Here is a 15,994-nt window from a genome sequence, read left to right on the forward strand (position 1 = left end):
TGGGTAAGGGTCTTCCCCATCCAGTGTTGTGGTAGACTGCTGATGTCGCTTTTACCTATCTACAGTCCGGCGTGTGTTAGCCCCTGGAGTGATGGCAGATGTGGGGTATTTGTTCTCAGAGGACACTCTTCACCAGCCATTGAGTGATAATCCTGCAGACGCGTGTGGAGGGGGCGGCCGCGCTCGTCTTCACACTACCGGCTTGTTACACTTCAGCACTGTTTGGCAGCTGGCGTGGGCTCTGGATTTGCCACATGTTGCTAGAAGACACATGCCCGATGGCAAATGTGAAAGACTCTTGTTTTGTCAAGAGGATGTGTATAATCAGTTTACTGAGGCAGACAGAGGTCTTTTCACCTTGCCTCTTCTTGGAGATGTCTCAGCTGAGTCTCGAGTGTTATAAGTGGCGCAGTAGCAGATCTGGACGCCTCTCAGGATCTCGGATAGCTCTGCTACACTTGGACTCGGCTTGCAAATATTTTATCGTGTTGCTGCAGATCCAGAACTGTAGACACGAGCAAACAATTGGGCAATGGCTGCAAGCTTACATTTTCTGTTCTGTGGGTCACAGCTATAGGAAAAAAGAGAAAACTATTGTAACTCCTGTTCAATAAGTGAATTTGTTGCAGAATAAACCCAGAATAAACACATACATACATACACACACACACACACACACACACACACACACACACACACACACACCGTGTCAGACTGAAGAACATTGGGCCCCCACCGGAGGATTTGATTCTGAGGGGCAAATTTTTTTCCCCCACTGAAGAGCCCCATAGCAACTGCAAGGTTTGCACTATGAACACTCCTGAAGGAGAAGCCAGGGTCCACCGGAGGATTCTCCGGTCCTCTGGTGGGCCAGTCCAACCCTGCATAGATATCATAGAGAGATAATCTCACCATTGTAATTTCAGTATACATTTTCTGACCCAAATTCGTTTTAGACCTCCTTCTAGGAGATAGTGTATAAATTTGGGTCATGATTTTTTATGGTGACCATAAAGGACGAAATGCTCTTTATTTCTCTACATTCGCACAAATACAGTGGGGAAAATAAATATTTAGCACACTGCCGACTTCGCAAGTTTTCCCACCGACAAAGAATGGAGAGGTCTGTAATTTTTATCGTAGGTACTCTTTAACTGTGAAGGTGTGAGCACACATTGCGGATTCTGCTGCGGTGTACAGTACCCTTTTAGTCTATGTAAATTAAAAACCGCAGTGCCCACGGTGCAGAATTTTCTGCGCGGATTTGCTGCGGTTTTAAATCCGCAGCATGTCACTTCTTTGTGCGGATTCCGCAGCGGTTTGGCACCTGCTCCATGACAGGTGTCAAACCGCAGGCAAATCCGCAGATTTACCTGCGGATTTAGACAAAGCGCAGAATCCGCAGCGTGTGCACACACCCTTAGAGACGGAATCGAACTATAAAAATCAGAAAATCACGTTGTATGATTTTTAAATAATTAATTTGCATTTTATTGCATGAAATAAGTATTTGATCACCTACTCCCTAACCAGGTTCTGGTTTTTGAGACAGTTGACTGACATGGACGCATTCAGCTGGATCTGGGCCAGATCAGAGCTCCTTTTAGTCTGTGGAGCACTTCTCCAAGCTCGGGTTAGTGCTTGGAATATTCTCCTGGTGGTGTCTGAATAATGAGAAAAATGCCTATTATTGCATAAAGACCCTAATGGACACTCCAGATTACTGATTAGACCACCACCCTACTTCATTACCATCTGCTGACCATCAGCAACCTGTGCACAATGGTCATAAACTCCTAGAGGGGCTGTATTCATTGTATAAAACATGGCTGTAGTAATGGCAGCCCCCTGGAAATGAGTGCTATCGGGTATCGGCTCAGCCCCCTCTAATCAATAGGTCTGCGCTGCTACAACACCAAAAATGGCCCGTGGAAAAGTGGTGCTGTCTAATAGAAAAGGCAGCCATGTTTCTCTCCTGGCACACAGCCGCTGCTAGTACAGAATTCTGTAGGACATCGTCATATATTTTATCATTTGGTAACAGCCTCGGAGAACCGGGCTGGAGTCTTGTTTCCTGGAAACTCGGCGCAATGTTATCTCTCATCTTGATATGTTTTTCTAATATAAAGTCATGGTCGTCCAGTATTGTGGTTTGTCCTCATAAGATTCTAATTCAGAGCGCTCGATTTTTCTTACAATCCTTGTTGCATTATCTAGATTTTACGTGTCCAGTCACGTGGTCAGTGGGCAGCAAATCCCACCAAAGACAACATCTGCAAGGAGTTTGTATGTTCTCCCCGTGTTTGCTTGGGTTTCCTCCGGGTTCCTCCCACACTCCAAAGAAATGTTAATATGGAATGTAGATTGTGAGCCCCAATGGGGACAGGGATGATAATGTCTGTAAAGTGCTGTGGAATATGATAGTGCTATGTATATGTAGGCAAAGCATCCGGTCATGTATAAGGAGTAACGTGTGCTTCACTCTTCTAGCTCCAGCTATTCCTCAGCCGCTCTGGATTTTGAGAACTTGCATAAATTGGATCCAGTTTTTGATTCTCCCAGAATGTCGCGGCGTAGCCTGCGTCTCGCGAACCCCACCACGGGCTTCTCTGAGGACCTCCTCAACAGCAGCATCAACTCCAATGTCTCCTATTCTGGAAGTGCTTCTAATGACCGGACCATTAACAGGCAAGTCGTGAGACCCGAAATCTTACGGGAAAATCCAAGATTTGGGGTTAGAATTTATTTTATTTTTGTAGAATTTTGCTTTAACCCTATAAAAGTTCAGTAGAGATCCCTACTTTGCTTTACACCTTGGTTATGGTCTCTGCTTGCTGACAGTGAACAGGGACTGGAATGTGTACATATATACGGAGGCATGAGCCCAAATAGATTGCAGATCTCTCCGCTCACAGTTTTACAGTTGGATCGGGTCTAGAAAATCCTCATGAGCCAAGTATATTGGCAGCAAACGTCAACGATCAATGAAACGGGGACAGCTCAGCTTGCTCTGATGTGGTTTGGATTTCAACATGCCCGATCTGTCGTGCCAGAGAGTAAACACCGCTGGCAGCCGCTTATCTCCCTTTGTCATTCTGATTGGCATAGCATGCATCTCTATGATTGAGTAGGGTGTTAGTTGCCAGATTCATCCAGCTATGTGATATTTCACAATACACGGTAGATCCGGCATGGGGAATCTATTTTTCCGCCAAGGGCCATTTGGATATTTAAGCGGTCCTTCGGGGGCCGTTCAAATCGCTCACTAACTCCACCCACAAAGTACATCTTGATGCCGCCACTGGTGTCAGTACATAATCTATCATTGCACGCGCCTCAGCGTCCAGTAGGGAACACGGCGTGCTCAATGCTCACAGAGCAAGAAGAAATTAAAAGGCCGGTGACTGACAAAATACAGCTGCCTGCCCAAACAATCTGGGAACCGGCCCGTGGGCCGGATAACAGGCGATTAAGGGCCGTTATTGGTCCGCAGGCCTGACGTTTCCCCTCGAATGCAGTAGACTGTCTGCCTAACCCTCCGATTTTGACAGTATGATGTATATGCCCCCATCAGAGGATGTCGAGAGGGACAGCAGGATTCGGTATATCTGACTCCAATCCTTTCTTTTTTTTCTCCAAAAAATAAGTCCCCACCAGAGATGTCTGGCAGCAGTTCTCATGGAGAACACAATGTATGGGAGAGTTGGGGGTGGTAGCCATACACCAATCCATCGTTTTTAGGGGCGTTGGTGTGTGTGTTGCACCAGGAGTGATGCTTTGAGCGGTGCGTGCCAGCGTTGCTCCAGATGGATTACATATTTATAGCTGCCAAGTACTAAGATATAACCTTGATAAGATGCGCTGAGTGATGAGAGGGATTACAGCCACTTCATATGTAATAATTGGACGTCGTACTGTAAATAGTTCCCCTATACACGTTGCAGATTTAATGCTTTTATTGCCGCCAGCAAAGTGAGAAACCACAAGCATCATGGACACGTTGAGTATTTTTGACTTGCTTGTTTGGTGCAGAAAATAATCTGCAGCATGTGAATTCTGTGGGTTTTTTTTGCCAGCGTTTTTCACCCATTAAATTCACTATAAAAACGCACCTTTTTCGAAGGCTTCATTTTCTTGCTAAAGAAAAGATGTAGAAATTTCTGCACTCAAAATACTCAGTGTGTGCACATACCCTTACAAGCAGGAAAGAACCCAGGGTTGAACGGGCTCACCGCTCTTTTATTGCGATCATTTTAAAAGGATTTCACTATGCAAATAGAATATCCTCACTCTCTGCAGTAATTTTGCTCGTTCGTTGATTGATTGGCAGTCTCTTTAGACTGTTCGATAATCAGGACTGAGCGTTTCTAGGAATTATTGTTCTCTCAGGCAGTATAAGATGCACCTATGTTATGCTGACTTTGCAATTGGCTTGTAAATAGCAAATTAAATGCCCAGAGTGCGACTATACATTATGCTTGATTTTATAGTGTTTTTTATTTTTTGGGGGGGTTAAATCTCTACTGTAGTGTTTAGTCATAGGGGTATGTGCACATGACACTTTTTTCAGGTGGTTTCCGCTTTCCACTCGGTCTAAATTATACAAAAGTGACTCCAGCAGCGATGCAGCCTCAAAACAACGGCCAAGGCTCTCTAGCAAAAAGACTTCTTTTTCATAAAGTAGCTTCGCCGAGAAATACCTTAGCGGGAGCATGGACATTTTAAAGGCGAACCCTAAGGGTTCGCTTCCACTAGATGATTTTTGCTAGCAAGCCCTCCTTGAAAAGCTAACTGTCTGAATGGACTTTTTCGTTGGGTTATATGCGTTTAAAGCTTGCTAAAATCATACTTCTCAGCAGCACATTGTTTTGTGTAAACAGGAGATGTGCTGCCAGTAAAAGATATATTCTTTGCACACAGGTTTATCGTATAGTCTTTTAGTTATGGTCGACTACGACCACCGACTGACTTGTAGTCAATCAGCAGTCTCTTAGATGGTTAATATTACAAGTCTCCAAATCATAATTAATTTACTATGGTGGCAAAATTACCACAAATCCACAAAAGGGAATAAGATTGCATAACAGCAGCGACTCATAAATAAATCATGAAAAAACTGGAGAAAATAGAGTCTAAGCTAATTTACAAAAATACCAAACTTTATTAATCATAAAAATAATGACACAATTGTCATTAGAGCAACAGAGCAACATATATAATACATTTGTGAGCAGACAAAATATAGAGAGGGTACATGTAATTTAAAGTGACCTAAATACCCTAAAAGGTAGCATACACTGCCATCTCAATTGGCACATGCGGGACAAAAATAATATTTATATACTGCCACTAACAAAACAGTCTCAATAAACTGTATAATCCACAAACGTAGTAGGCGTGTGACGCCTACTACGTTTGTGGATTATACAGTTTATTGAGACTGTTTTGTTAGTGGCAGTATATAAATATTATTTTTGTCCCGCATGTGCCAATTGAGATGGCAGTGTATGCTACCTTTTAGGGTATTTAGGTCACTTTAAATTACATGTACCCTCTCTATATTTTGTCTGCTCACAAATGTATTATATATGTTGCTCTGTTGCTCTAATGAGATTTGTGTCATTATTTTTATGATTAATAAAGTTTGGTATTTTTGTAAATTAGCTTAGACTCTATTTTCTCCAGTTTTTTCAGTCTCTTAGATGGTGTAAACATTTCAACTGTTGGAGGACTTTATTTTTTGGTGTAAAGCAAATCATAAATGTGGTGCAAAAAACAGTTCAACTGTGGGCTTGGAATTCCGGCACTATAGTTTAGGAAATCAGTTCCCCTGTTTGTGAGAACATCTTATGGTAAATAAAGTGGCCCCCAAACCAGAGCTTCCCTGCCATGTAATGGCTGACACATACCGTACGTTCTGCAGTTACAATGTGCTTTCTTCCTTAGGTCTGTGAGGCGACAGCAGAACAGCAGCATGCAGTCTTCATCCAGCAGCCGTCGCTCATCCAGGAGAGGGGTCGCCGACTCCTCTTTCCAGAGCAGCTTTAGCATGCCCGTCCACGATACCTCCACATTGTCAACAGTGTTAGACGAGTCGTCCATTCGGGAGCGGACTGAAGTGGACCACCTATGGGGTGAGTGGATCTTGTTCTGAAAGGATTTTAATTGTCCTGACCTGGGTAATAAAGTTGCACATTTGCAGTTGCAGTAAACTTGATACCGTAAGTAGTTCTTTTTGGAGGAGAAATCTGTGTCTAAGCCTATATCCCAATCCGTGCCCACTGCAGGATATATATGGCACCTGTTCACACTATTGAAGGTTTGCCTGGGCACGCGGAGTCTGCCAGATCGACAGCATTTATTTTCTTCTTAATATTAGGTAATATGCGTCTCTAATCCCAGGTACCATTCTTGCATCCTTATAAGTTGATCACTACAAGAGTCCTTGGCAAACACAAGGTATACCCAAGTGAATCCCTCAGCAGCTTGCAATTTTGCCAAGATGGCTTGCTGTCCTAGGGCAACAAAATTGAAGAACAGACCTAAAGCAAAGTCTTGTTCCAACCTGAAGCGGATGATCTTATTAGGTGGTATGAAATATTTAGCTAAAGCAAAATAGGATTGACAAATGCCATTTCCGTGACTGCAGACGCTCCGATGTTTCTTGTCCTGAGCACTTGTTTCCTAAGGAATGTCGAAAAAAGATTATTAATTGAAGCCCTAGTGTAAGTGAGGGGCAGAAATGAATTTTAATGGTAGCTATGTAATGCTACAAACTCCTGCAGAGGGCGCTGCAGGGAAATGGTGAGATATTACATCGTCTTGCAAAAAAAACATGATCCCCATGGAGCCAGAGGTGATCTTTGTGAGGCTAACCCTAAACATGACCAAATACATGGCATTCTTGTCCTTGGACAGTAGGGTTTCATAGTTTAAAGTTTGAAGGTGGTCTTAAAGGGGTATTCCCATCGCCAATATCCTGTCCTAATATGTTGTAGGTGTAATATTAACAAATACCTCCAATTAGAAATGTATAGTTTCTCTTCGCTATGTCTCTTTCCTCCTGTTCAGGCATTGCAAGACCTTAGCTATCCATGTTACGACCACTGATATATTGGCAGTCTGCTAGTTGCTAGTGATTGTAACCATGGATGCTTAGGGTCCTGCAATACCTGCAAATGAGGAAGGAGACCATAGTAAATCAGAAAATTACTTCCCAACTCCATAGGGCAATAGGACTAGTTCCCTAGATTATCGCCCCATCACAGAATCTAGTGCCCATAACCTGTAATATTATATCAAGAAAGGCATCCAGGCACTGCTTGCGTTTTAGTAGTGAATCGACCATTACAACATCATGTAGCAGAGCAGTGAAACTGTGGAACTCTTACAGTAAAGAATTCATAACCTCGCTGCCCTTGCAGTAAAGAATTCATAACCTCGCTGCCCTTGCAGTAAAGAATTCATAGCCTCCCTGCCCTTGCAGTAAAGAATTCATAGCCTCGCTGCCCTTGCAGTAAAGAATTCATAGCCTCGCTGCCCTTGCAGTAAAGAATTCATAGCCTCGCTGCCCATGCAGTAAAGAATTCATAGCCTCGCTGCCCTTGCAGTAAAGAATTCATAGCCTCGCTGCCCTTGCAGTAAAGAATTCATAGCCTCGCTGCCCTTGCAGTAAAGAATTCATAGCCTCGCTGCCCTTGCAGTAAAGAATTCATAGCCTCGCTGCCCTTGCAGTAAAGAATTCATAGCCTCGCTGCCCTTGCAGTAAAGAATTCATAGCCTCGCTGCCCTTGCAGTAAAGAATTCATAGCCTCGCTGCCCTTGCAGTAAAGAATTCATAGCCTCGCTGCCCTTGCAGTAAAGAATTCATAGCCTCGCTGCCCTTGCAGTAAAGAATTCATAGCCTCGCTGCCCTTGCAGTAAAGAATTCATAGCCTCGCTGCTCTTGCAGTAAAGAATCCATAGCTTCGCGGCCCTTGCAGTAAAGAATCCATAGCCTCGCTGCTCTTGCAGTAAAGAATCCATAGCCTCCCTGCCCTTGCAGTAAAGAATTCATAGCCTCGCTGCTCTTGCAGTAAAGAATTCATAGCCTCGCTGCTCTTGCATTAAAGAATTCCTAGCCTCGCTGCCCTTGCAGTAAAGAATCCATAGCCTCGCTGCCCTTGCAGTAAAGAATTCATAGCCTCGCTGCCCTTGCAGTAAAGAATTCATAGCCTCGCTGCTCTTGCAGTAAAGAATTCATAGCCTCGCTGCTCTTGCAGTAAAGAATTCATAGCCTCGCTGCTCTTGCAGTAAAGAATTCATAGCCTCGCTGCTCTTGCAGTAAAGAATTCATAGCCTCGCTGCTCTTGCAGTAAAGAATTCATAGCCTCGCTGCTCTTGCAGTAAAGAATTCATAGCCTCGCTGCTCTTGCAGTAAAGAATTCATAGCCTCGCTGCTCTTGCAGTAAAGAATTCATAGCCTCGCTGCTCTTGCAGTAAAGAATTCATAGCCTCGCTGCTCTTGCAGTAAAGAATTCATAGCCTCGCTGCTCTTGCAGTAAAGAATTCATAGCCTCGCTGCTCTTGCAGTAAAGTATCCATAGTCTCCCTGCCCTTGCAGTAAAGAATATGCATTTGTGATTGATTAAACCTTCTTTCCTGTAGATGCAGAGGATGCCACCTTGTTCCAGTTGCAGGCCTACATGTAAAAAGATCATTAGGAAGATCTCTGTACTGTCCCCTCATATACTTTAACATTGTAATAAGATCACCCCTAAACCTTAGTTTTTCCAAACCGAACCCAAGTTTGATAACCTGTCTTGGTATTCCCATTCCCTCAATAACCTTGGTCGCTCACTGCACCCGCTCCAGGTCAGCTATGTCCTTATACTACGTATTCCAAAATTGTAAATCGTATTCTAATGTGGTCGTACTGGTGACTTATATAGAGGCAAAACTATGTTCTCATCATAAACATCTATGCCTCTTTTAATGCATCCCATTATTTTATCTGACTTGGCAGCAGCTGCCTGGCACTGATCACTCAAGTGGAGTTTGTCATCCACCCATACAGCCAGGTCTTTTTCAGTGACTTTTTTTTTACTCAGTGTTTTATTTCCTCTGCCTAAGTGCCTGACCTTGCACTTATCTACATGAATTTTCAATTGCCATTTCTCAGCCCAAGCCTCCAGCTTATAGAAATCCTTCTGTAATATGAAATTATCCTCCTCTGTGTTGATTACCCTGCAGAGTGTAGTATCATCTGCAAGTATTGTAATTCCTCTGTATGCCCCCTACAAGGTCATTAATAGATATGGTAAAAAGAAGAGGACCCAATACTGACCCCTGTGGTACCCCCACTGTTAACTGTGACCCAATCAGAGTGTGTTCCATTTTGGTTCACCAAAAATCTGACGCCATACATTAAAGATCGTTTACGGGCATTTACCATCCAGAATGGACTCGGGAGACAACGGTCAACCAAATTATTTACGTTGTTTGCTTTCACTAGCTGTCTCTCCTGTGGATCACTATGAGAGGTGTTATTGGGCAGAGGTCAGTACTTCTTTACAACTTCCTTGGTTATATAGTAACCCATGTTGTTGTTCTGTTACGTTCACCATTTCTAGAGACAGCTTTGCTTCCCTCCTTATGATCAGCACGTACCGGAGTTGGAGGAGTTTCGTTCCCAATGCTTTTGTATCCCAAAATAAGAATAACTGATTTTATAAGAAGCTCCAGTGGCCTGTATTTCTTCCACTTGTAATGTATTTTGCACTAGTAATGGACGGCAATGAGTTATGTTCCCTGCAGCTACTGGTTTTACACTATTTTTGGCCGTATCTGCTTATATCAAGCTGGCACCAAAACGTGGCGTACTGCGTTTTGATGATAGGCGGGTACGGACGAAAATGTCTTGCAGAGCACTTAGTGACTCCATATACAACATTAGTCAATTATGACCATAAAAATATCCAAAAGACATATAAGCATGGTTATTGGGATTTTCCCATCATAAAAAGATCAATAACTGGTGAGTTCTACTGACATATACAAACAGGGTAAAAAAAAGCTTAATCAGTCCATATCTAATATAAAGGTAGTATAGAGCTTACCCATATTGAGGTGAGGAGACCCGACATATAACCATCAGTGCCCCGACGCGCGTTTCGCTGTTACACTTTCTCAAGGGGAGTGTGTGACATTAGTCAATTACCTGCTAACGTCCAATTCTCGTATTCCAGGGATTTGGACATAAACTACGACCAAGCCTCTGGCATCCCAAAATGTAATGTGAACACATCCTATACATACATATTAGATATGTGCTGGACCTCCCAACCATCTGTGTATGGAGGATTCTTGACACCGAGGCTGCAGATGTCGACAGATAAGGACTGTTAAGAGTAGAGCTGAGCCGCTGCCAGAGGTGTCTGGTCCGGTTTGGCAGTGGCTTACTCGCCTCTTCATACAGAACGCATCGTGTCTTCAGTATGACCAATGTAGAAACCTTGTTTTCCAGTCAGATTTCATATTTTTCCTAGGGTTGGGGCTGTTGGGTCCCATCGAGGTCAGACGACTGATTTACAGGAAAGTAAATGATTCCCGCAGGAGAACAATGTTGTAACTGAAAGTGTCTGTTCCTCTATAGAGAATAGACGTAACGCTGAGGACAAGGGCAGCATCGGTGTTAGCGGGCACCGCGCTGCTGCCGCTGTGATTTTCACAGCTCCCTTTCTGTTAATCGCGGTTGCTTAGCAACTCGTTCAGCATGCATCTGGTACTTCTTTGCAATATAATTTTTGTTCCCTTTTATACACCGTTTATATCCCGTCGCCCCGTCTCCGAGCACCTGGCTGAATGTACATGACGGGAAGATAATTTTAAAGCTTCTAATTTTGTAATTTTTCTCTTCTCTCCTATAGGCCTTGATGACGATGACCCGAACGGTAAGAAGTACAGTAGGTTGGATGTCCTCAGCCTTTGTCATTCATCTGTTTATGGAAACAAAAAAAATTGTTTACTATTTTTTTTTTTTTATTTTTATACCTTTTTAAGCCGGGGAGACTACAGTGACTCAGGCAAATGGAGACGTCCTCACAGCCGAAACTCAGACAACCCTATTAAATGGCTACACCTGCGCTGACTGTAGCATTCTCTCCGAAAGGGGTAATGTCCTCATCACGTTCTCTCCTGTACCAGCCGCCGCCACGTCCTCCTACGCAATATCTACAGAAGTGTACAGCCGGGACCGGAGCCACAAGTCAAGTAAGATTTCCCATCTTCGGCCATCACTTCTGTTTGTCCTCCTTTCACCGGTTTAGCGATCATTTGTTGTTTTTCTCTGCCTCATCCGGTCGCCTGTTCATGACAGAAGCCACATGCAAAGCATGTCAGATATCTGCAGAGTGGGAGCACTTTCTGTGCACTTCTATTGTGTTTCATGAAGAGCTAAATATAAAAAATAAAATATATGCTAATTTGGGCATGCGTTATCAACATTACTCCTGACCATCATTCGGTCAACTCCTCCATACACATTAGACCGTTGGCTGAACCAGTCAATATCGGCGGGCTCAGCTGACTAGAGGCTGATGTGTATGGGGCCTCTTAACCAGGCTTATCAATCCTGCCCGAGGAGGCGAGAAAATCCAAGGCAAGACTAGTGCAGGAGAAGTGAGACCCCACTGGCCTAATCTTGCCTCATAGCCTATGTGGTGCTGCAGGATGCAAGTTAATTCTTCAGCACTTGTAGGTATGTAAATCACCTTTAGGCCACAATCACACATTAAGTATTTTACCTCAGTATTTGTAAGCCAAAACCAGGAGGGGAACAATAAGGGAAAGTAATATAGAAACACGTCACCACTTCTGTATTTATCACCCACTCCTGGTTTTGGCTTATAAATGCTGAATGTAAATTACTGACCAGGTACAGAACGTGTGAACATGGCCTTATTAGAAGATTCGAGTAGCTGTCGCTATCCGATGGCTGTACTAGAAGTGAAGCCTTACTGCTAGCATGAGCCCTATTTTTAGCCCTTGGGCTAGTTGTTCGGTCATAGTGGCCCCCTGTTGATGGCAATGACTTGTTTTCTCTTGTTAGGAGAACGATCTCAGTACGTGCACAAGGCAGTGGTGCTGGTCAGAAGGGCCATGTCGTCCCTGACGGCACTGCTCGTGAACCTGTTTCACGTGATTACAATGAAGCTTGGTTTTGAGACAAAAGGTACAAAAAAAATGGTGATTAAGCCCCCGCCACCTTCCTTTTGCACAATATGGCTTCACAAACTCTTGGCTTGGGTGTTTGGATAGCGGTGGCTTTCTCCTCTTTGCAGGTTAGCCGGCTCTTGGTAACTATCGCTGGATCCTGTCCTTGTAGCTTGTGCACCTCCGCATCTCACAGGTTGGGCTGTGATCCCTACCTATCATTTTCTGTAGTTTCTTCTTAGACTTGGATATCTTGCGTTCACTTTCCTTCTCCGCTCTGGTGTGATCCTTCTCTAATGATCTGTTGTATGGTTTATGTAGATACTGCAAAATCTTATTTTAATGGAAACTTCTGCGACTTTCTCATGCGCTTGTGTATTTTGAAGGATTAGTCCCAAAATCGGAGGTTTTTGCCTATCCATGGGATCTTTCAGAGAACAGGGTGCAGGATCTTGGGAACGGTACGGCTGAGTCTCATGTGTAATGGAGCAGAGGTGCAAACTCTGCTCCATTCGTGGTGGGTGGGACCTTCTATAATAGTGGAGCGTTGTCTTCTGTTTTCTCCGGCTGTCCCATATACAATGAATAGACGTCGAGCACCATTCAAGGCTTGACTCTGCAGAGGCAGGTTCCCAGGATTGCTAGGGGGGGGGGGGGGGAGGCAGCAGTCAGACCCCAGTGATCAGTCATCTGTAAATTACTCTATGGATAGGGGAGATCTTCTGATTTTGGAAATAACCCTTTAGCTCCACATGTTTACCTTCTGCTTGCTGAAGACGTTCTTAGGTGATGCTGATAAAGCTGTCGGCTAAGTTTACTACAATTGCCACATTTTTTGGGGGAAAACCTGTGGGCTAAAAAACATCAACACAAATCTCCATCTTTTTGTTCTGTTTGTTTAAAGGGATAGTCCATGTATATAATATTGATGGCCAGAGCACCACAGGTCCGTACACACTATAGTGGCCTTTATGCCGATATGTCAATTATTTTAAGGACCGTCCTATAATGTTTGACTCCTGGAAAATTCCTTTTTTCGAGGATCTACACATCACAAAGTGCATGTTACGCAGAGGGCATTAAGCAAACGGCGAAGTGCCACTGTGCAAGCAGCAAGCAAATTATTTATAACATTGCCAAGATTGCCGTCTCCTTGGTGTCATGCAAATCCAGAGGCCGACACTTTTTTTTTAATATTTCATGTTGCCCCGTGTGTGTGTGTGTGTTTTCCAGCTCATTCGAATTTCTGTGGAAGTATGAATGTGAAAGGCCATCAGTCGGAGGCTGGACATCTCCATGTGAATGGAGAAACTCTCTGTAAGTATCCTACTGCATGCCACTCGCTGCGCAGAAGACGTACATGACCCGTAGAGGAGGCATCCACGCGATGGTGGGCTTGGCATGTGCGTGATCGTGAGATGGTTGACAGCATTCCGCTGTTCTGTAGAGGATTCCTTACTAGTAGCAATGAGTGAACGTACTCGGATAAAGTGTTATCAGAGCATTCGCGAGGACTAGCAATGCCTTCGGTATTCTCAAAAAATATATATTTGAGTCTCTGCACCTGCATGTCTTGCGGCTATTTGATAGGCAATCTCTGCATGTTTTGCGGCTTTCGAACAGCCACGGGGACTAGAACATATTTTTCAAGCCCGCCAAAGAAACTTAGTCCTCGAGCATGTATGGATAACGCCTTATCCACGGACGTTCTCTCATCACTACTTACTAGCCATTTTGGTTAACTCCACAGCTTATGCAGATGGTCCTTCAAAATCATGTGCATGTTGCTCTCCTCTTGTGCCACTCACACAACCTCAAAAGTCAGGTGTGAGTACAGTTTACCTCCAGTGCCTTACCCCCGGTGGTACAAGAGCCGAGCTATAGGCAGCAGTCTGTAGAGTTTCTCACGTTGGACTGCTGCCTCTGGTTACAGATGACATGGAAAGAGTACACGGGGGCTCATCGGGAAGGGACGCATCTTGGGTTCCTAAACTTTCATGGAGGTGGCTTAAAATATTGAGATATCTTTTTTTATTTTTGGGATTGAGCTACAATAATAGACCCAGCCACTACTAAAAAAATATGAGAATAAAGGTGCCTGACGTTGGAGCTTGGCAGCTCCTTAAATCATATGTTCTTCGGGAGTTAATCTCCCCATACTAAGCATAGGCCATCATTTGGAAACCACTTTTAAAATGAAGTTGCACTTGACCTTAGAGTTAGATTTTAAAGGGTTATTCCTATCTCAGAACATGATGGCATATCGCTCGGAGTCGGACCTTTGGGACTGACCACCACCGATCTGAAGCTTGAAGGGGCTGTAGAGTGGCTCCACTTCAGTTTTAACTTTGCGCAGCGGCGTTCTAGGCGACCTGATGAGGAACAGCTCCTTTAAATTGAATAAAGCTGTTCCTGTACAGCTGCTACCCTGGTCCTGGGCACTCGACTATGGAGGAAACTGCAGCTCGCCTCATTCAATTGAAAGGAGCCATGACACATCGGGTGGCCAAAAATGCCCCCGTGGAGGATTAAAACTGCGAAGAAGACTGTAAAGGGCATGCCGTGCTGGGGAACGGAGGTCTCTCCCCCAGCCATCCTATAAGTGATGGTATATTGCTCGGATGTACCATTACCTAATAAAGGGAATGTCATTTATTACTATACCTCATTGACTTTCCAGGGGGTTGAGAGTTTTCAGAATTAACTGATTTTTATAATAATCAACAGGTGATGACTGTAAAAGGATGAAATATGAAACACGCACCACTGTCCACACGCAGTCCTCACAGGCTAAGAGGGTGATGGGGTCCTTGTGGCACGTCTTTTCTTACACAGGTCCATTTTGCACATTGTTATATTTCCTCATTACTAACATCTACTGTCCTCGTCTGCATGCTGATCCGGACTATACATTTCTTTTGTTAACTCTGTTCCTTTGCGCCCTGTGCTGTCCTAGTTGTCACCTAGCTAAAAAAAAAAAAAAAGTCAACCTGGAAAGGCATCTTGTATTCCTTCTTCTATAATGCTCCAGCAGAGTCTGGGGCGTCAGTGGGCTCTGCAAGATTCATCATTGTGTTGTGTATGAGATGACCTTACGGTGCGTGATCTCTAGTCCTCTGCGTGCTGGCACATGTTATGTGTGTGTGATGCCAGGAATGTATTGGAGTAGGCATCCCGTCCTCCAGCCAGCAGACCTGCCCCAACATGGTGCGCCATCATCATGCGGTGCCCCATTATGCAGCACTGATATTCAGAAAATGAACAGAAGGTTTTCTAAGAAAAATGCACTTTTTTCTGTTCCTCAGCAGCAGCTGATTAGGTAGTTGCATGTACGTACATATCACTTACCGTAGGCTGTAATGCTCACGGTAACGGGACAAACTACATTTGGAATATATTTCAGCAGCTTTTGTAAGTTTCCTATTGGTATGGAATAGCTTTAGACGTACTCCAGTACTAGAGGGCATCTGATGTAGGACACAGACGGCCATATAAATCGGACTGCAGTGCACAGACTGGCCGGCAGCTCTCCTGACCGCAGCATGACCACTTCATGTATTTGTATACAGCAGTCACGCTCTGGTTGGGAGAGCCGCCAGCCAGTCTGAGTATGGTCATCTGATTTCTATGGCTGCCTGACTTCGCCCTTAAAGTGGGGTTTCCATCTCCGACATTTATGTCAATATCCCGTAGGTGTGGATACTGGTGGGATGCGGATCTATCCTCTCAATAAGGATGGTCTGTCGGACCCTTAGCCTGGTGAGATGGAAAATGAATAAAGTTGTCCATGGCTCTCTCCATC

At 44.2% G+C, this 15,994-nt stretch overlaps 1 protein-coding gene across 12 annotated transcripts in view; it reads left to right on the forward strand.

Annotated features, from left to right (window-relative positions):
* SUN1 (Sad1 and UNC84 domain containing 1) overlaps nt 1–15,994 on the forward strand; it is an 80,049-nt gene that overhangs the window by 32,807 nt on the left and 31,248 nt on the right. For 6 of the 12 annotated variants that reach the window (XM_073543107.1, XM_073543109.1, XM_073543103.1 and 3 more), the window contains 7 exons: nt 2,491–2,688; nt 5,947–6,134; nt 10,908–10,931; nt 11,041–11,250; nt 12,089–12,211; nt 13,426–13,509; nt 14,920–15,027. In XM_073543107.1, coding sequence (XP_073399208.1) covers nt 2,564–2,688; nt 5,947–6,134; nt 10,908–10,931; nt 11,041–11,250; nt 12,089–12,211; nt 13,426–13,509; nt 14,920–15,027 — 862 coding nt within the window. In that variant the 5' untranslated portion in view covers nt 2,491–2,563. The remainder of the gene's footprint in view (nt 1–2,490; nt 2,689–5,946; nt 6,135–10,907; nt 10,932–11,040; nt 11,251–12,088; nt 12,212–13,425; nt 13,510–14,919; nt 15,028–15,994) is intronic. The other 6 variants (XM_073543105.1, XM_073543106.1, XM_073543112.1 and 3 more) reach the window with 6 other exon arrangements.

Source organism: Dendrobates tinctorius, unplaced genomic scaffold, assembly GCF_039654945.1.
Source record: "Dendrobates tinctorius isolate UK_male_01 unplaced genomic scaffold, ASM3965494v1 ptg000129l, whole genome shotgun sequence".
Lineage (NCBI taxonomy): Eukaryota > Metazoa > Chordata > Amphibia > Anura > Dendrobatidae > Dendrobates > Dendrobates tinctorius.